Source organism: Oncorhynchus clarkii, chromosome 13 (genome assembly GCF_045791955.1).
Source record: "Oncorhynchus clarkii lewisi isolate Uvic-CL-2024 chromosome 13, UVic_Ocla_1.0, whole genome shotgun sequence".
Taxonomy (NCBI): domain Eukaryota; kingdom Metazoa; phylum Chordata; class Actinopteri; order Salmoniformes; family Salmonidae; genus Oncorhynchus; species Oncorhynchus clarkii.
In genome coordinates, this window is record NC_092159.1 from 13,901,618 (window position 1) to 13,923,818 (window position 22,201).

Sequence of the window (22,201 nt, forward strand, 5' to 3'; positions counted from 1 at the left end):
ACGACTGGATCATTTATAGAGCCTCCCTGACTCCAAACCCCTGTGAGAGGAGAGGAAGTGTTTCATCCATGCTTTCTTTCTGTTGATGTTCTCTTTATAACTTTTAACATCTCGTTCTAAAGAACATTAGAAAAGCAACGTTTTTTAGCTATGTTTTGGTTTATTTACTTTATCTCAACGTTGCCTAGCTAGCTTTTGGTTTGGCATTTACGTTATCTCAACGTTGCTTAGCTAGCTTTTGGTTTGGCATTTACGTTATCTCAACTTTGCCTAGATAGCTTTTGGTTTGGAATTTAGGTTATAGAGCAATATTGCTTAGATGACTTGTGTGCTGACATTTACATTATCTTTCAATGAGAGACCGAGAAGAAGAGAGAGACTGAGAGACAGAGAGAAAAAGAGAAAAATAGAGAGAGATACAGAGAGTGAGAGACAGATTTCAGCTGCACATTCAAGATGATGCTGTACTGAAGTATTGATGTTAGGTGTCGTGTCTTTGCCATCATTAAACTGAAGACTTATTTATCAAATAACTGTAATTATTATTACGCGATTAAACTGATTAATCATGTAACTGTAATTATTATTACACGATTAAACTGATTAATCATGTAACTGTAATTATTATTACGCGATTAAACTGATTAATCATGTAACTGTAATTATTATTCCACGATTAAACTGATTAATCATGTAACTGTAATTATTATTACCCGATTAAACTGATTAATCATGTAACTGTAATTAACTAGGAAGTCGGAACACCAAGGAAAATATTCAGATTATAAAGATATAATTTTCCTAATAACTTTCAGATATTTATATCTGATCACTTAGTCTTCTGATTAATGAATTATTCTTTACCTCACGTTAGTCTCATTCCAAACGTTGTAAATTGTTGGTTATCTGCACGAAGGGAAGTGGGGGTCGACTGAGATGAGACACGACAAAGTTGATCTTTATAACAATTGAAATGCTAATCCTTTGCACATGAACGCTCACTCATTCGGGAATAATTGCAATCAATATATATATTTACGCTCAGTGTGTCATCGGGATCTCTGTTGAATAGTTTGTTTCTGTTGGAGAGTCTGTCCGTACTCTCGCTCTCTCTCTCTGTCGTGGTTAGAATGGATAGTTCAGAGTTACATTCATTCATGTCGTTATAGAATAGATGTTACGGCGGTTGTCAGTCTTCGCGTTCAATGATACCGAATTCCTAGCTGCAGACTAGTAATTAATATCAAAGACTTGTTCTTATTCTGTCGGTATCGATAGTCTAAGAGTTTAACCACGTGGTATGGTTAAAAGATTCAGCCATCTACTCAAACCTTAGCTTATACTCAGGTTTATGGTCTCCTCTCAAACCTTGGCCCTATCGTTATCGAGGTAAGCTGGTCTCAACCTTAGTCCTCTCGTAATTGAGAGAAACATGGTCTGGTGATAGAAAACCCGGGTGGGGCTTTCATTCGGAAGAGCAGAAAATGGCCTGTCCCAGGATGCCCAACCATAACTGTGCTCATGGGCGGTCCTCTGATTTAGTTAAACTCCAAAGGGAATTGGAGTTTCCTTCATTAAACAGTCCAAAATCACATTACACAATTTCACAAACAGTATCATCCTCACTCATTTATCTTATACAACAATTAGATGTAAGCCTCATAACTGAGGCTATTATATAAATAGTGTTATGGTAATGTGGCCATATTTTGTCTCCCATGTACATTTCACAAAATTGTACCAAACAGACCAGTTCGTAGCTGGATTCGTCAACCAATCTTTTATACCTTCTCCAGAACATAAATGTTGTTCGAACCTCAAGTTCTGTGAGGTGGAAGAAATTCCTTTTGTTCTCTCTATGAAAACTCAATCTCTCTCTATACTGTGGCCATGAGGAGACAATCTCCTCCAGGAATGTACGACCTGAGGTCGCAACAGCCTGAGTGTAGGAGACAGAGAGAGGGGGATAGTGATCGCTGTACCCAAAGAGGGCAAAGTCATGACATAGGCTAGGCAGTACAAACCCCCAGGGAGGAAAGCGCTGGTCTAAAGTAGTGCACTATATAGGGAGTTGGGTGCTGGCTGGGATGTACAGTATTTCTATTGGTCTGCCAGACAGTTCCTCCCTGCAGGCAGTGTTGCAGCTGGAATGGGGGACCGATTTTTACTGACGCACACGTCAATAGAATTCATTGGCTGGCACTTGCTCTCTCGGTCGCTCTCTCGCTCTCGCTCTCTCTCTCGCTCTCTCTCTCAATTCAATTTAAGGGCTTTATTGGCATGGGAAACTAATGTTAACATTGCCAAAGCAAGTTAACATATCTCTTTCTCTCTCTCTCGGTCTCTCGCTCTCTCTCTCTCCCACCTTGCAACACAGTCCACATGAAAGAGTATCATTGTGCTCACTAAACTAGCAAGGCTGTTGGGAGTGTGTCTAGTTGTAATTACAGGCTATTCTATGATTCACTTGGACCATGGTGTGTGTGTGTGTGTGTGTCTATAACTGTGAGTACTTATTTGACCAGATTGTGTGTCTGGATGGGGTAGTGGTGTCATTAAAACTGTCAGTGGTGACGTAAAACCCTTTCATCACCTCCCATCACACACAATACGCGCGATAGCAAACCCAGCTAGAGTCTAGTCATAAGTGTCTGTTGTCCTTTCCCACGCTACAGGGTTCAGCTGCATCCCAGCGCTCTTACCTGTCTGTCAGCAGCCCTACAGTCAGCAGAAAGAGGATCATCCCAACAAATAGATAGTTGAATGCGAGGCTGATTTCTTTTAACAACACGTTAGGTAATACAGAAATATTACATACTGTAGCTGTGTAACATTTCTACACGGAAGGCTTTAATATAGTGCTGTTTATGGCTTTGTCACACAAAATATAAGTCTTTATTCTGATACGATTAAAAGGGAGAGTCTTTGGAGTGTTTCCTGAAAGACCAGCTCCAATCTGCATGTCTTAATAATGAGAGAGAAGCTCAAAGACTATATTAAAGACACCATTTTGAAAGATGAATATCTCTTTGTTGTGAATGCACACGGAATCCTCTCTTCCTAAGCCTGACCGTCCAACCAATCACACACGTCCTCCCATACGCTCCAACCAATAACTGGAGAGACGTGGCTCGTGAAAGTGGGAAAGCTCTCTGTGACCGTGGCTTGGCTTTTCAGTTTAGTGTTGTTTTTTTCTCAGGCAGGATGGTGGACAGCTATTCATGTCAAGAGACGGACCTCAGGCCAGCTTGATTAGATTTGGGCTCTGGCTGTTTGTTTCAACTCAATGTTAGGACAGTGTTATGGCACAGGGTTGCCTTGTGGGTTTAAACACACACACACACACACACACCACAGCAGCTAGCTAACATGCTCTTCCGTGAGCTGTATCTGTGTTTTATTTTAGTCTCTCTGCAGAGGATTAGAGGGTCGAAAAACGTATGATCACATCCACTTTAATCTGTTAGATGAAGGTGATGGGGATGAAATCCCTGCCGCTCAGCGTTATAATCTGTCTTTGAACACATCACAAGCTCGCACACTGCAAATGCCTGCCACAGTGTGTGTGTGTGTGTGTGTGTGTCATAAACACGTGCTGGCCTTTCCAGTAAAAGACTATTAAGACTGATGCAGATTCAGAAGTAATGAAGGCAGTTGTAATCAAGTTCCGCAAACAGGATCCCCCCCAGGCCTGATAAATAGAACCATGGGAACAGTATGGAGTTTATGACAAGTCTTTTCACTCCAGCCTGTAACAGCACAGTCGACAGTATAATAGAAACGTCCAGAACAAACCTCAAGCCCAGCAGACACCCTATCCACATCCGCACCACTGCAGTGCAGCAACCAGACCTAGCCAAAACCGTCACTATGGCAACAGGGCCCGAACGACAACGGAATGTTTGGCCTCGACTCAGAACCCCTCAGAACCCCTAGAGTTATACTGGCTCTGTATTCTGTTCTGTGTTCCCAGGAGATGCTGTAGAGATTTTACAATACCACCCCCACAAGGGGGGAAATGAATCGACCCGATCCCATCCGCAAACAATAATGGACTATCCCATGGGGCCAGCCGGCTGGGGGGGGTTAGAGAAGAGTAGACGGTCAGAAATGTTTTGTGTTTAGGGTGAGACTCTGATTCTATACCCAGGCTGTTGTGGAGCTGACTACTCTTATGCAAGTGTGTGTGTGTGTGTGTCTGAGAGACATGGAATAAAAACATTAATATTGGATGTGTTCCTATTTAGGAAGTCATTGTACTGAAATGGTGTCACGTCCTATTTCTTCCCCCTCTCTGAATCTTGTTTTTAAGAGATGCGCTGTAAGACGTTTATAAGAGTTGACCCAGGTCACTAAGTAACGGAACAACGGTTCCTCTCTTGCAAAAGCAACAATTGCAACATGGTGGCCCATCCCGTTGTCAGTTAGTCATTCTATACAGTCTTTCAAGCTATTACTTGTTTATTACAATTCAGTTTATTGGCTTTTGATCTCTTTTTATAGTATATATAGCTAACATTTTATATGTAAATAGGGATTTTTCTGATTGATGTGTTTCAGTACATCAAGACTAACCGTGCTATTGTAAACAGTTTCTCTCTCAAATTATAGTGTTGTTTTTATAAAGAGATAATGAGATGTAATGGGATATCAAAGTTATTGCCTTAGTAACTCTTGTACTGAGGTTAAATCTAGTCAACACTGTGGTAAATCTTGGACTTGAGGATGTGGAGATTACAGAAGGATAGACCTCTCTGTCCCTGGTCAGCCAGCCAGTTTAGACCAGTCAGTCAGTCTGGGTTTACTGAGAGAGGGACACCCACGGACCTCCAGTCTAATCTGTGATTAATGTTTCTCTCTTCTTCTTCATTTTCTCTCTCCCCCTCCCTCTCCTCGTCTCCAGGCCTTTAAGGATGAGTTGGAGGGGCTGATTGAGGAGCAGAAGAAGAAAGGCAACAACCCCACTGGTCTCCTGGCCCTCCGACAGATCGCTGACTTCTTCATGTCTTCATCCGTGGCTGGCTTCAGCACCTCACCCCTAAGTAAGTAGTAGTGTTGGTACGGCCCCTAACCCCCCTCTGTAAGAAGTAGTGTTGGTACGGCCAGTAACCCCTCTCAGTAAGTAGTAGTGTTGGTATGGCCAGTAACCCCCCTCAGTAAGTAGTAGTGTTGGTACGGCCAGTAACCCCTCTCAGTAAGTAGTAGTGTTGGTATGGCCAGTAACCCCCCTCAGTAAGTAGTAGTGTTGGTACGGCCAGTAACCCCTCTCAGTAAGTAGTAGTGTTGGTACGGCCAGTAACCCCCCTCAGTAAGTAGTAGTGTTGGTATGGCCAGTAACCCCCCTCAGTAAGTAGTAGTGTTGGTACGGCCAGTAACCCCCCTCAGTAAGTAGTAGTGTTGGTACGGCCAGTAACCCCTCTCAGTAAGTAGTAGTGTTGGTATGGCCAGTAACCCCCCCCCTCAGTAGGTAGTAGTGTTGGTACGGCCCCTAACCCCCCTCAGTAAGTAGTAGTGTTGGTACGGCCCCTAACCCCCCTCAGTAAGTAGTAGTGTTGGTACGGCCAGTAACCCCCCTCAGTAAGTAGTAGTGTTGGTACGGCCAGTAACCCCCCTCAGTAAGTAGTAATGTTGGTACGGCCAGTAACCCCCCTCAGTAAGTAGTAGTGTTGGTACGGTCAGTAGCCCCCCTCATTAAGTAGTAGTGTTGGTATGGCCAGTAACCCCCCCTCAGTAGGTAGTAGTGTTGGTACGGCCCCTAACCCCCCTCAGTAAGTAGTAGTGTTGGTATGGCCCCTAACCCCCCCTCAGTAAGTAGTAATGTTGGTACGGCCAGTAACCCCCCTCAGTAAGTAGTAGTGTTGGTACGGCCAGTAACCCCCCTCAGTAAGTAGTAGTGTTGGTACGGCCAGTAACCCCCCTCAGTAAGTAGTAGTGTTGGTACGGCCAGTAACCCCCCTCAGTAAGTAGTAGTGTTGGTACGGTCAGTAACCCCCCTTTTTGAGTAGTAGTGGTAGGTCCATTAGGGCACGCCGTAGCAAAGTAAAATGAAAATGAGCATTTCTTATTGAATGTTCAGGTAATCCCTCCCTGTTTCGGGTCCGTTTTTCAGTTTTCTTCCGTTTGGTGCCTAATGAAAACAATCCTGGTGGTACGGCCCGTAACCCCCCTCAGGAGGCAGTGCTGTTGGTACAGTCCGTCACCCAGGCAATGCCCAACTGCCACTCACTGGAGCTGCATACCATACGATTGACTTTCAACTAGGCCAATATTTTTAACTCTATTGTTTTAGAAAAATGGAGACTTCCAAATCTGTATAGACACACACACTTGGTAGAACGCACGCTCATACACAGAAACACACACTATCTATCAGTAACCTGTCCCTCCTAGCTGACTCTGGAAAAGCCTGGCATATATTGCTCTGTTCAGTCCAGGTTTCCACATGTGAAATCTGTTTCCAATCATGCAATTACAGACCTCGGAATGTGGAACTAATGATCAATTACCACGACAACCACTGAAATATAGAGTCCTCAGTTATACCTCATATATCCCATAATATGTCCACATAATAACACCACTAATCTCAGCAACCAGCGGAAAGTTAGGGAATTTGCTGTAATTTGTTGTAAATGAGGAATGAAAAGGATAAGATTGTCAAGTATTATTTATTACTTAGGAAATATGTGAAGTAAGATGATTGAATTATTTAAAATGTACTGTAACTACATAGAATTGTCTCTGATATGAACATTGCCAGTGTCAAAGGATGGCTTGTTGCTATTTGTGTCCACTGTCCAGTGTAGAGCACCCTATAGTAAATCAGTTGGTTAGATGAGACGAACCCAGATGTATTCTACCGCTGTCTCGGATGGTTATTATCGGTTATTAACAACTGATCTGAAATCTGTTTAGTATCTTGTCTCTCTAAATAAAATATGTATTGAATGATTGAATTGGTTTCCTCTTAGAACAGTTGATGTACTTCGTAGAATGGAGAGAGCATGGTCTGTCTCCATTCCCAGGCTGCAGGTAATCTAATATGCAGGCTGTGTGTATTGATTGTTAATGATTCATGTCATTATTCATATTGGTAATTATACAGAGAACAAGAGAGCTATCAATCCCCACACTCAACAATAAAAAAAAAAATCATTTTTAACCCTCTCTGCTTTGCTTTCTCTGCTCACCCCCTCTCCAGGCCTTGGAATGGTCACTCCCATCAACGACATGTATGGAGTGGAGTCTACCACTCTGGTGAAGGGGGAGAAACAGACACGCTGCAAGCTGGCCAGCCTCTACAGACTGGTGGACCTGTTCAGCTGGGCACACTTCGCCAGCTCCTACATCACAGTAAGACAACCATTAGATAACCTTTTTAAAACCTTTATTAGAACCTGTTCAGCTGGGCACACTTCGCCAGCTCCTACATCACAGTAAGAAATAAACCTTGCGCTAACCTCATTCAGAACTGTCATAACCGTGTCATAACTCATCATAAACCTATTCTGTAGAACTGTGTTTTGAGACATACTGCAAGCAGGTATGTGTCATCTGAGTTCTGTCTATCCCCTGCCTACAGGACTACCCTCAGAATGTGTTTTCAGGACACATACAACTGTGTGCCCGTCCTTTTGTTTGGGAGCAGTGTGTTTGAGCATCAGGTTCCTAAAGTTTTGTTTGTGTCAGCAGCAGCAGCACTGTGCAGTTTCAAGGTCATAACAAGGTGTTTTAACGTTGTTGTGTCCAGGTCAGAGTCAGCAAAGAGCAGGACCACATCCTCATCATCCCCAGAGGACTGTCATTCGCTGAGGCGTCCGCATCCAACCTGGTGAGTCCAATCACAACGCACCAGGAAGCACATGCACCCAACAACAAACAGCCAACCAAGCCTATACCCAGTCAGGAGTGAGCTCTCTTTTTAGACGTGTGCTGGACTGTGTTCAGTAGTACCAAACAGGATAAAAGGTTTTGAAATGGAAGAGCAACTATCTCTGATATTGTCCAATAAGAATGCTCATTGTCCTTCTCCAATTCAAACCGTTTTATCCCATTTGGTCCTACTGAACACAGCCCAAGTTGGAGGTGTAGCCTGTGTGTTTGTGCCAGTAAGCCAATGTACTGCGCCATGTGGAGTAAAAGGTTTCTGGCAGCCCTTCTCATAAACCCAGCACAACAGCGCCAACACTTAATCAGCCGTCTATTTCCTTGAATTATTTGAGAGAGAACTATTGGATTAGCAGAAATCTAACATTCTGGCACAGAGGCTGACACACACACACACACACACACACTGGTCTGTGTTTAGTCAAGCCATGGAGGTCAGGGGAGTAGAGTAATGTGCTTGATATGGCGAATACAATGTTATCCTGCAGTTACATTACTGTATCTCTTCATTGGTGAGATTGGGATATTGCTGACTGTGGGAATTCCTACAGTATGTTACTTTTTGAAGAGTATTTTATCACTGACTCTTTGTTGCGTCTGTGATTGTCCATGTTATTGTCTGACTGGCTGCCATGTTATTGTCTAACTGGCTGCCATGTTATTGTCTGACTGGCTGCCATGTTATTGTCTGACTGGCTGCCATGTTATTACCAAAACCACCCTGTCTATTTGTCATTGTCTCTGGTCCAGTGTCAGTGGTGGTAGTGAATGCTGGGTAATGTTGATGTCCTTGTCTAGTTTTGCTGCAGAACCGCTGGTGTTAGTTTCTCTTTCTACTTTCTCTTTCTTAGTTTCTATTTCTACTTTCTCTTTCTACTTTCTCTTTCTTAGTTTCTCTTTCTACTTTCTCTTTCTACTTTCTCTTTCTTAGTTTCTATTTGCTACTCTAAGAAGAAAAATAATGGCCTCACTCACTCTCTCACTCTCTCACTCACTCTCTCACTCTCTCATTCACTCTCTCATTCACTCACTCTCTCGCTCTCTCACTCACTCTCTCACTCTCTCATTCACTCTCTCATTCACTCACTCACTCACTCCAAGCACCAGTTTCTGTGACACGTCAAGTGCATTGCAGGTGAACAATCAGAGTGAGTTGTTGACAGGTGGGAGTAACAAGCATCACTCAGCTCAGCTGTCTGACAGGGTGGGGCTCAGACTGGATCAGTAACTCAGTAGAGAGAGAGAGAGCGCAGAGAGACCGAGACAGACAGAGGGAAGATCTCAATTGCATTCTCCTCTCTCCTCATCTCCTTCTCAAAACCTAATGGAGGAGAAAGCCAGAGGTCCCTCCACTCCGACCTTCTCCTCCAATTGGTTTTGAGAAAGAGACGAGGCAAGAGGACACAAGGAGAATGCAATTGAGATCTTCCCAGAGAGAAGAATAACTAGGCCAAATGTCATTGTGAATAGATGCAGAACTCTTCACTCCGATGTTAACTTAGTGATGACTGAATTGAATGAAGAATGTTGGTACAGTGCCTTGCGAAAGTATTCGGCCCCCTTGAACTTTGCGACCTTTTGCCACATTTCAGGCTTCAAACATAAAGATATAAAACTGTATTTTTTTGTGAAGAATCAACAACAAGTGGGACACAATCATGAAGTGGAACGACATTTATTTGATATTTCAAACTTTTTTAACAAATCAAAAACTGAAGAATTGGGCGTGCAAAATTATCTTTACTGTAGTACTGTAGTCACACACACAGAAGCTTTGTCTCTGTGAGATGACTGAGACTACTATACTCCAGCTGACTACTATACAGCTGGCTACTATACTCCAGCTGACTACTATACAGCTGGCTACTATACTCCAGCTGACTACTATACAGCTGGCTACTATACTACAGCTGACTATACTACAGCTGGCAACTATACTCCAGCTGACTACTATACAGCTGGCTACTATACTACAGCTGGCTACTATACTACAGCTGGCTACTATACTCCAGCTGGCTACTATACTCCAGCTGGCTACTATACTCCAGCTGGCTACTATACTACAGCTGACTACTATACTCCAGCTGACTACTATACTACAGCTGGCTACTATGCTACAGCTGGCTACTATACTCCTGCTGGCTACTATACTCCAGCTGGCTACTATACTCCAGCTGGCTACTATACTCCTGCTGGCTACTATACTCCAGCTGGCTACTATACTCCAGCTGGCTACTATACTCCAGCTGGCTACTATACTCCAGCTGGCTACTATACTCCTGCTGGCTACTATACTCCTGCTGGCTACTATACTACAGCTGGCTACTATACTACAGCTGGCTACTATACTACAGCTGGATACTATACTCCAGCCGGCTACTATACTCCAGCCGGCTACTATACTCCAGCCGACTACTATACTCCAGCCGACTACTATACTCCAGCCGACTACTATACTATAGCCGGCTACTATACTATAGCTGGCTACTATACTCCAGCTGACTACTATACTCCAGCTGACTACTATACTACAGCTGGCTACTATACTCCAGCGGACCACTAGCTGGCTACTATACTCCAGCTGGCTACTATACTCCAGCTGGCTACTATACTCCAGCTGGCTACTATACTCCAGCTGACTACTATACTCCAGCTGGCTACTATACTCCAGCTGGCTACTATACTCCAGTGGACCACTAGCTGACTACTAAAGGCCTCTTTTCTCATTTTTCCTTTCCCTCTCTTTCTCCACGGGTCTGTTATGGGTTTGAACTCATTAGGGGGAAGGTTTTAGAGGTCGAACACCATTGACTTCCTGAGAGAAAGGAAGTCATCCAGAGCTCAGTGTGTGAGAGGTCGCTGTGTAGTGAAAGGTCACTGAAAGGTCACAGGGGGGTCAGGGTTGATATTCTGGGCTCTTGCGTGGCTCAGCTGTCTGAGCTAGAAGGTGAAGGAGAGGATACCTGTAGGAAGACAGCTGGCCCTATGATTATGTTTGATTATGTTTCATTAGTAGTTAGTATGGGAACTGAGAAGGTAAGAGACATTCCACTCCGTTAGCGCTCGTGATCTTTGACACGAGGATTGGTTGTTTGATGGAGAGTTTGTTGGATCATCGTTGTTGTTGTTTTGGAAGGATTACCTGTTTGACTCCATGCTCCAAGCCAATCACCCAGCAGGCACTCCTTCTGATCAGCCGGGCATTCACATCCAAACACAGTCCCTCTCTCTGACGTACCATACTCCCATTACAGGGTTTATTCAATTTAGCCACATCGAAAAGCAATATGAAGCAAGGATCTATTCGCTAGCTAGTGGATGATCTATGTGGATTCTATGTGCATCCCAAAAGGCACCCTATTCCCTACATAGGGCACTACTTTAGACCAGAACCCTATGGGCACCCTGGTCATAAGTGGTGCACTATGTAGGGTGCCATTTGGGACTGAGACTGTTACATCCTCGAGCTAGCGTTACTCTAACCCTTGAATTGTCCCTAGGGTATGATGCACTTATAAAACACTTACATGACATTTAATACAGTAGATGTATACTCAGAAATCAGATTTCCAAATTAGATTTGAGGATCATTTTAGTCTCACAAGAGTTGGGTCACAATAAGTAAAGAATTCTGGCCAGCTGCTGCTATTGAAGTTGGATGGTCTCCATTGAAAACAGTACAGCAGAGAGAGGGGGGGGGGGACACACCCCCTTCTGGCTGAACTGTCCACTGAGATTCACATCATATCTGGGGTGGGGTCAGGAGATCAAAATGTATCTCTGTGATTGGTTCAACTCAAAGGACCCCAAGGAATTCAAGGATATGTGAACTCCATAGACATGTGGGTCACCTCTTCTCTATGTCTAACAAGCTGATAGCTACCAAGGGGTCTGCTGCCTTTGTACGTCGTTGTCCCAGAATGCAAACGTGTCATCAGCCTGCGTCACATTTCATATTCAACTCAACAACACTTCCCTCCATTATTTTTAGGACTGCTGTGCACACGCATGCAGTAGAACTTGAGCTGTTCTGACGTCTGATTGGCAGACTTGTAGAGGGGTCCGGACACTGAAGGATGTGATTGGTCTCTTACAATCCAAACATGTGATGTAACTTAACCGGTCATTAGTGTTCGATCGGCTGTTCTGGTCTGTTCGTCTGACAGCTGCCACGTTAGACATGGTTTACTGGTTATTTCATCTAACTGGACAAACGAATTCATTCGACTGGTGTCTGTCATCCTCCCACTGTCCCATATGGCTGTCAGGCTGGAAAACAGAGTCGGACATTTCATATTCAGAGTCTGTAACAGTATTCAGTACATATTTAGCCTGGTCATCTGGTGATTCTGTAAGTACAAATAGATGTTAGATTTATGCTGAACAAAAAAGATAAACGCAACATGCAACAATTTCAGTTTTTACTGAGTTACAGTTCGTATCAGTCAATTGAAATAAATGCATTAGGCCCTAATCTATGGATCTCACATGGCAGGGGTACAGCCATGGGGGGGCCTTGGAGGGCATAGGCCCACCCACTTGGCAGCCAGGCCCACTCACTGGGGAGCCGGGCCATCAGAATTTGTTTTTCCCCACAAAAGGGCTTTATTACAGACAGAAATACTGCTCAGCACACCACTTTGGCTGTGTTGTCTCATCATAATTTGTTGTGTATGGAGAACTGGCTGTACTCTGTCCTTTCCTCCTCTCTCGCTCTCTCTCTTTCTGCTCTCCAACCCTCTTCGGTAGCCGGTAATCTAATGACACATGGTCATGAAGTTCTCATTGAGGACATACAGTATCAAGACCAGACACGGTTACCATTCCTTCTGTACATTTCCTGATGATGAGTGTATGAACCATTTAAATTGTTATTACCTCTTTATATAGCTAGCAGATGTCTCCCTCACAATATATATGTATTCTTCTCAAGGGAAGTGATTCACATGTTTGTGTATGTAAAACCATACATGTGTATTTTGTGTGACTGTACAATGGCTAATGCTCTTTTCTCTCCTTCTGCCTCTCCTCTCTCCCCCTCTCTCTCTCCCAGGTAAAGCTGAACATCATCGGGGATGTGATTGACCAGGGCTCCACCAACCTCAGGGTTGACCCGTCAGGCTTCAGCCCCCACGCTGCCATCTACTCCATCAGGCCAGACGCTCGCTGCTGCGTCCACGTGCACACTCCTGCCACCGCCGCCGTGAGTCACTTTTCAGTCTGTTTAATCATTCAGCATCTTACAGGAAGAAATGTTGTTTAAATAGGCCTGACTTTTAGACACATATTGTCCACATTGTGATGTTTTCAAGCACACAGTGATTTATAATGCACTGTGTGATGCTGTAAATGTTCATTGCCAGTTTCTCTCTCTCTGTTTCTCTCTCTCTGTCTCTCCCTCTGTCTCCTCTCTCTCTCTCTCTCTCTCTCTCTCTGGCTCTGGCTCTGGCTCTGGCTCTGTCTCTGGCTCTGGCTCTGGCTCTGGCTCTCTCTCTGTCTCTGGCTCTCTCTCTGTCTGTCTGTCTGTCTGTCTGTCTGTCTGTCTCTCTCTCTCTCTCTCTCTGTCTCTCTGTCTCTCTGTCTCTCTCTCCATCCTCCAGTGTCTGAATAGTTCTCACATCTCCTCTCCCTCCTTGTTTCTCCAGGTGTCGTCTATGAAGTGTGGCATCCTGCCCATCTCTCAGGAGGCCTTGATCCTGGGTGATATCGCATACTACAACTACCAGGGTAGCCTTGACGACCAGGAGGAACGCCTGGCGCTGCAGAAGGCCCTCGGACCCTCAGCCAAGGTAAAGATCTAGGATCAGATTACCCCACTAAAAAAACGTGATGTTAATTGCTAGTTCGGGGGATGCAAAGCTGACCTTAGATCAGTGGGTAAATCAGTGGGACTGCTTTGACAGGACTGTTTTCTAGCTAGTGTACTGTAAAAACAGTCCTGGTGATCAAATGTACGAGCTAGTCAGCCAGCCTTAATGGCATTGAGGTTACTGTGGTTGTGTGTCTCCTCTCTAGAGTCATCGACTGGTAAACTATGGAGACTTATTACCATACTGGGGAATATGGTCTCGTTAGATGTAACTGTCCTCGTCTATGGTTGTGTTGTAACCGTTGTATTTGACCGTGTGTTGTGACCGTTTGGTGTGACCGTTTGGTGATCAGGTGCTGGTGCTGAGGAACCATGGAGTGGTGGCTCTGGGAGAAACCATCGAAGAGGCCTTTCATTACATCTACAATGCTCAGTATGCCTGTGAGATCCAGGTATATACACACACACACACCCTGAACCCTGGACCTCACTCTCATCAAACAATAGGTCAATGAACTCAGTAACTCGTTTAGATCTAGATTCTACAGACATTTACTGTTCTGTTCTAACAGAGATGTCAGTAACCTCTCACGCCTTCGATTCTGCAACAACACAACGTCACAATGGCTGTTAGCTTCATCTAACGCTTATTAGTGATGCTGTTCCTGTTTTGGTAGTTTCTGTATTTTCAAAGGAAAGCCGGAATGTCATTTATGGGGTTGTTAAACATCTAGAGGGGGAGTAAACGTGAAGACGGCTGGAGAGAAAGACTGGCAGGGAAACAGAGAGGTTGTGTTAAAGCCCTATAACATCCTACACCGTCTGAATTAGAGGGTAAAAGAGCATTTTAAATGGACTGTATGTTACCACACAACAACACCAGCAGGGCCGCTTGAATGGAAAGTCAATGATTTCCAGAGTTTTGTTTGGCAAAGTGTGTTTGTGTTGTGCGCGTGTGTTTGTGTGCGCGTGTGTGTGTGTGTGCATGTGCGTATGATATGTGTGCGTCACTGTTTGTGCCTGCTTGCCTGTGTGCTGTGCGTATGCAGTTTGTAAATATGGTAGACATTACGGTGTGGGGGTGTGTGTGTGGGTGTTAACGCTGACTGCTGTAATAGGTGCACCAAATCCCTATTTGAATCTCGGCCTCAGAGCCAAACAAAACATTAATCCAACCTAGCAAAGCCTGCTTAATACCTAGAGATTAACCTCAGGCTACGGTGTGTGTGGCTATTGCAAAAAAAGTGACCTTGTATAAAAACTGTAAACTGTAATACCCCCCTGGGTTGCATTTCTCAATTGTCTAGATTTTTCTCGATAGAACTCGAAATGGCTCATTTCTCTTTCTCTTTCTCCCTCTTTCTCTTTCTCCCTCTTTCCCTCTCTCTCTCTCTCTCATCTCTCTCTCATCTCTCTCCCATCTCTCTCCCTCCTTCCCTCTCCCATCTCTCCCTCTCCCATCTCTCTCTCCCCCATCTGTCTCTCTCTCTCCCCCATCTCTCTCTCTCTCCCTCTAGGTGAATGCGGTCTCGTGTGCTGGCAGCGTAGACAACCTGATTGTGTTAGATGCTGAGAAGTATAAGTCTCGGACCCATGCGGTGGCCGATGCAGCGTCTGTCAACATGGGAAGCCCACACAAGTGGAAGGTGGGAGAGCTGGAGTTTGAATCTCTCATGAGGATGCTGGATAACCTGGTGAGTGGTTTACACTGACACACACTACACACACACACACTCTCCTTTCCCTGCTACACACACACTCCATCCCCCCTCCACACACACACACACACTGTAATCTACATTACTATATAATATCATTGCTGTGGCAGTGACTCCTAGCTATGCCATATGTGCAGTTGGCACTAGCCACCAAGGTCATGGGAGGAAGCGGGGCTACTACCCACGCTACCCAGGCTATGAGTTGACCTGCTGGGCTGGCCCTGTCCCAGGTGCCCCCCTCCTGCCTCTGACCTCCAGGTTGTGTAACTAACAGGGAAATGGAATTCAAGGACAGTGAGTTGGCATCTAACAGATAGTGTACAGTCCTGCCCTCATTTCCTCTGTCATTACTGTTTCTGGGTCATCAACTGGATCTATCACTCCATAAAGTACAGTACATCACTGGTCCAGTGCAGCTGTGCTGGTCCCTGTAGACTTGGGACTGGGTCAGTGATCTATGGTCTGGTCCCTGTAGACTTGGGACTGGGTCAGTGATCTATGGTCTGGGCCCTGTAGACTTGGGACTGGGTCAGTGATCTATGGTCTGGGCCCTGTAGACTTGGGGCTGGGTCAGTGATCTATGGTCTGGGCCCTGTAGACTTGGGACTGGGTCAGTGATCTATGGTCTGGGCCCTGTAGACTTGGGACTGGGTCAGTGATCTATGGTCTGGGCCCTGTAGACTTGGGACTGGGTCAGTGATCTATGGTCTGGGCCCTGTAGACTTGGGACTGGGTCAGTGATCTATGGTCTGGGCCCTGTAGACTTGGGACTGGGTCAGTGATCTATGGTCTGGGCCCTGTAGACTTGGGACTGGGTCAGTGATCTATGGTCTGGGCCCTGTAGACTTGGGACTGGGTCAGTGATCTATGGTCTGGGCCCTGTAGACTTGGGACTGGGTCAGTGATCTATGGTCTGGGCCCTGTAGACTTGGGACTGGGTCAGTGATCTATGGTCTGGGCCCTGTAGACTTGGGACTGGGTCAGTGATCTATGGTCTGGACCCTGTAGACTTGGGACTGGGTCAGTGATCTATGGTCTGGACCCTGTAGACTTGGGACTGGGTCAGTGATCTATGGTCTGGGCCCTGTAGACTTGGGACTGGGTCAGTGATCTATGGTCTGGGCCCTGTAGACTTGGGACTGGGTCAGTGATCTATGGTCTGGGCCCTGTAGACTTGGGACTGGGTCAGTAATCTATGGTCTGGGCCCTGTAGACTTGGGACTGGGTCAGTGATCTATGGTCTGGGCCCTGTAGACTTGGGACTGGGTCAGTGATCTATGGTCTGGACCCTGTAGACTTGGGACTGGGTCAGTGATCTATGGTCTGGGCCCTGTAGACTTGGGACTGGGTCAGTGATCTATGGTCTGGGCCCTGTAGACTTGGGACTGGGTCAGTGATCTATGGTCTGGGCCCTGTAGACTTGGGACTGGGTCAGTGATCTATGGTCTGGTCCCTGTAGACTTGGGACTGGGTCAGTGATCTATGGTCTGGGCCCTGTAGACTTGGGACTGGGTCAGTGATCTATGGTCTGGGCCCTGTAGACTTGGGACTGGGTCAGTGATCTATGGTCTGGGCCCTGTAGACTTGGGACTGGGTCAGTGATCTATGGTCTGGGCCCTGTAGACTTGGGACTGGGTCAGTGATCTATGGTCTGGACCCTGTAGACTTGGGACTGGGTCAGTGATCTATGGTCTGGACCCTGTAGACTTGGGACTGGGTCAGTGATCTATGGTCTGGGCCCTGTAGACTTGGGACTGGGTCAGTGATCTATGGTCTGGGCCCTGTAGACTTGGGACTGGGTCAGTGATCTATGGTCTGGGCCCTGTAGACTTGGGACTGGGTCAGTAATCTATGGTCTGGGCCCTGTAGACTTGGGACTGGGTCAGTGATCTATGGTCTGGGCCCTGTAGACTTGGGACTGGGTCAGTGATCTATGGTCTGGACCCTGTAGACTTGGGACTGGGTCAGTGATCTATGGTCTGGGCCCTGTAGACTTGGGACTGGGTCAGTGATCTATGGTCTGGGCCCTGTAGACTTGGGACTGGGTCAGTGATCTATGGTCTGGGCCCTGTAGACTTGGGACTGGGTCAGTGATCTATGGTCTGGGCCCTGTAGACTTGGGACTGGGTCAGTGATCTATGGTCTGGGCCCTGTAGACTTGGGACTGGGTCAGTGATCTATGGTCTGGTCCCTGTAGACTTGGGACTGGGTCAGTGATCTATGGTCTGGGCCCTGTAGACTTGGGACTGGGTCAGTGATCTATGGTCTGGGCCCTGTAGACTTGGGACTGGGTCAGTGATCTATGGTCTGGGCCCTGTAGACTTGGGACTGGGTCAGTGATCTATGGTCTGGGCCCTGTAGACTTGGGACTGGGTCAGTGATCTATGGTCTGGGCCCTGTAGACTTGGGACTGGGTCAGTGATCTATGGTCTGGGCCCTGTAGACTTGGGACTGGGTCAGTGATCTATGGTCTGGGCCCTGCTGAAACTCTGACTGGGAGGCTTCATAACAACACCAGATCCCTCAAGGATCAGACACTGCTGAGCTTACAGCAGAGACTCTCTCCCTTCTCTCTGTCTCTCTCCCTCTCTACCCCTCTTTCTCTCCCTCTCCCTTCTCTCCCCTCTCTCCCTCCCTTCTCTCCCTTCTCTCTCTATCTGTCTCCCTTTTCTCTCTCTCTCTCTCCCTTGTGTCCTCTTTCTTGCCTCTGTCGTCTGTCTTCTCACCTCTGTCTTCTCACCTCTGTCTTCTCACCTCTGTCTTCTCACCTCTGTCTTCTCACCTCTGTCTTCTCACCTCTGTCGTCTGTCTTCTTACCTCTGTCCTCTGTCTTGTCTTCTCACCTCTTTCCTCTCCTCCCTCTCTCTTGTCTCCCCAAGTCTCTTCTCTAACTGTTTGTCTACTCTCTTCTCACCTCTGTCGTCTGTCTTCTCACCTCTGTCGTCTGTCTTCTCACCTCTGCCGTCTGTCTTCTCACCTCTGTCGTCTGTCTTGTCTTCTCACCTCTTTCCTCTCCTCCCTCTCTCTTGTCTCCCCAAGTCTCTCTTCTCTAACTGTTTGTCTACTCTCTTCTCACCTCTGTCCTCTGTCTTCTCACCTCTGTCCTCAATGTATCTGGAGAGTCATTACTCAACGGTCTGTGTAGCTGTCCAAAGGGGACCGCTCCTATCACACAGTCTCGTCTCACACCTCGTAAAAATACTATTTATTACAGTACAGAATATACCAGAATAACACGTTTCACAACACCACAGCAGATACCTCTGATATGGAGATGAAGCTGCATGCCAAGAACCTCATCTGATTCTGATTCTGTGTTTCCCGAGTCAAGTTGAAAGGTTGAGTCTGGTCTCCGAACACCTGGTTAAAGTCTATATGTGATTGACACTGACAGGATAGTCTGGTATCGATGAAAAGGAGGGAGGACGAGAGATATAGAAAGAGAGAGGGATGAGAAAGAGATAAGTCAGATAGAGAAGAGGAGCGCTATACAGGGTGAGAGAGAGAGCAAGGGACAGAGAGGAGAAAGACGGATAAGAGAGAGGGGGAGAAAGAGACAGGAAGTATCTGAACACACTCCATTGTCCATGGATGCCAGGAACCCCTCCGGCTGCACATCATCCTTTTTCCATTCTCCCACAGCTAGGAATCATGGGATAGTGGCCGGAGACTGTCCCCCCCCCCCTCTCTCTCTCTCGCGCTCTCTCTCTCTTTCCGTTTTCCTTAGTGACAGAGGCGGTAGTTTTGAGTCCAGAGCTCTGTCCAAATAATAAGGGTGGGACAGAGACACAAACTACATTCCTATGTAGTGAGGATTCTACAGAGAGGACTTGCACTATTGAAATGAACTCTAGATGAATGGGGAGATCAAAAGCTTGACAACATTTTGTTCCACTACCAAAGAGTCTTCTTTCCTACCACTTTTCCCTCGTCTTCCTCTCTAGGGACTTAGAAACTTTGTGGAAAATAATAACTATACAAATGGAATCTGATTTGTAGATGGACATTTCTGTCGTTGGTTTGTTTGGCCATACAGGGCTGCCGAACTAAACACACTATGTACATGAGATCTAGTCGATTGATTGATTTCTGTATCCTTTTCCCCACAGGGCTACCGGACTGGCTATGCTTACCGCCACCCCATCGTTCGGGAGAAGCCTCGGCACAAGTCCGACGTGGAGATCCCGGCCACGGTGACGGCGTTCATGTTCGAGGAGGAGGAGGGCGCCGCGCGGCTGCCGTTTAAGTTCCTCCAGCAGAGACAGGCCAGGGAGAAGACACGCTGGCTCAACAGCCCCAACAGTTATATGAAGGTTAACGTGGCGGCCGTGGACGAACGCACCAGGACCATGGTCAGTACTCATCTATAGGGAGGGTTAACACTCTATATAAACACACCAGGACCATGGTCAGTACTCATCTATAGGGAGGGTTAACACTCTATATAAACACACCAGGACCATGGTCAGTACTCATCTATAGGGAGGGTTAACACTCTATATAAACACACCAGGACCATGGTCAGTACTCATCTATAGGGAGGGTTAACACTCTATATAAACACACCAGGACCATGGTCAGTACTCATCTATAGGGAGGGTTAGCACTCTAAATAAACACACCAGGACCATGGTCAGTACTCATCTATAGGGAGGGTTAACACTCTATATAAACACACCAGGACCATGGTCAGTACTCATCTATAGGGAGGGTTAGCACTCTAAATAAACACACCAGGACCATGGTCAGTACTCATCTATAGGGAGAGTTAACACTCTATATAAACACACCAGGACCATGGTCAGTACTCATCTATAGGGAGGGTTAACACTCTATATAAACACACCAGGACCATGGTCAGTACTCATGCTGTAGGGAGGGTTAGCACTCTATATAAACACACCAGGACCATGGTCAGTACTCATCTATAGGGAGAGTTAACACTCTATATAAACACACCAGGACCATGGTCAGTACTCATCTATAGGGAGAGTTAACACTCTATATAAACACACCAGGACCATGGTCAGTACTCATACTGTAGGGAGGGTTAACACTCTATATAAACATACCAGGACCATGGTCAGTACTCATACTGTAGGGAGGGTTAACACTCTATATAAACACACCAGGACCATGGTCAGTACTCATACTGTAGGGAGGGTTAACACTCTATATAAACACACCAGGACCATGGTCAGTACTCATCTATAGGGAGGGTTAACACTTGATATAAACACACCAGGACCATGGTCAGTACTCATCTATAGGGAGGGTTAACACTCTATATAAACACACCAGGACCATGGTCAGTACTCATCTATAGGGAGGGTTAACACTCTATATAAACACACCAGGACCATAGTCATTACTCATACTGTAGGGAGGGTTAACACTCTATATAAACACACCAGGACCATGGTCAGTACTCATACTGTAGGGAGGGTTAACACTCTATATAAACACACCAGGACCATGGTCAGTACTCATGCTGTAGGGAGGGTTAACACTTGATATAAACACACCAGGACCATAGTCAGTACTCATCTATAGGGAGGGTTAACACTCTATATAAACACACCAGGACCATGGTCAGTACTCATCTATAGGGAGGGTTAACACTCTATATAAACACACCAGGACCATGGTCAGTACTCATACTGTAGGGAGGGTTAACACTCTATATAAACATACCAGGACCATGGTCAGTACTCATCTATAGGGAGAGTTAACACTCTATATAAACACACCAGGACCATGGTCAGTACTCATACTGTAGGGAGGGTTAACACTCTATATAAACATACCAGGACCATGGTCAGTACTCATCTATAGGGAGAGTTAACACTCTATATAAACACACCAGGACCATGGTCAGTACTCATCTATAGGGAGAGTTAACACTCTATATAAACACACCAGGACCATGGTCAGTACTCATACTGTAGGGAGGGTTAACACTCTATATAAACATACCAGGACCATGGTCAGTACTCATACTGTAGGGAGGGTTAACACTCTATATAAACACACCAGGACCATGGTCAGTACTCATACTGTAGGGAGGGTTAACACTCTATATAAACACACCAGGACCATGGTCAGTACTCATCTATAGGGAGGGTTAACACTTGATATAAACACACCAGGACCATGGTCAGTACTCATCTATAGGGAGGGTTAACACTCTATATAAACACACCAGGACCATGGTCAGTACTCATCTATAGGGAGGGTTAACACTCTATATAAACACACCAGGACCATAGTCATTACTCATACTGTAGGGAGGGTTAACACTCTATATAAACACACCAGGACCATGGTCAGTACTCATACTGTAGGGAGGGTTAACACTCTATATAAACACACCAGGACCATGGTCAGTACTCATGCTGTAGGGAGGGTTAACACTTGATATAAACACACCAGGACCATAGTCAGTACTCATCTATAGGGAGGGTTAACACTCTATATAAACACACCAGGACCATGGTCAGTACTCATCTATAGGGAGGGTTAACACTCTATATAAACACACCAGGACCATGGTCAGTACTCATACTGTAGGGAGGGTTAACACTCTATATAAACATACCAGGACCATGGTCAGTACTCATCTATAGGGAGAGTTAACACTCTATATAAACACACCAGGACCATGGTCAGTACTCATACTGTAGGGAGGGTTAACACTCTATATAAACATACCAGGACCATGGTCAGTACTCATCTATAGGGAGAGTTAACACTCTATATAAACACACCAGGACCATGGTCAGTACTC

General features: G+C 45.8%; 1 protein-coding gene across 18 annotated transcripts in view; it reads left to right on the top strand.

Moving 5' to 3' along the window:
• The window catches only part of LOC139424438 (adducin 3 (gamma) a), a 144,475-nt gene that overhangs the window by 113,737 nt on the left and 8,537 nt on the right, over nucleotides 1-22,201 (top strand). For all 18 annotated transcript variants that reach the window (XM_071176243.1, XM_071176251.1, XM_071176245.1 and 15 more), the window contains 8 exons: nucleotides 4,904-5,042; nucleotides 7,202-7,353; nucleotides 7,751-7,831; nucleotides 12,941-13,090; nucleotides 13,533-13,676; nucleotides 14,050-14,148; nucleotides 15,214-15,390; nucleotides 19,524-19,766. In XM_071176243.1, coding sequence (XP_071032344.1) covers nucleotides 4,904-5,042; nucleotides 7,202-7,353; nucleotides 7,751-7,831; nucleotides 12,941-13,090; nucleotides 13,533-13,676; nucleotides 14,050-14,148; nucleotides 15,214-15,390; nucleotides 19,524-19,766 — 1,185 coding nt within the window. The remainder of the gene's footprint in view (nucleotides 1-4,903; nucleotides 5,043-7,201; nucleotides 7,354-7,750; nucleotides 7,832-12,940; nucleotides 13,091-13,532; nucleotides 13,677-14,049; nucleotides 14,149-15,213; nucleotides 15,391-19,523; nucleotides 19,767-22,201) is intronic.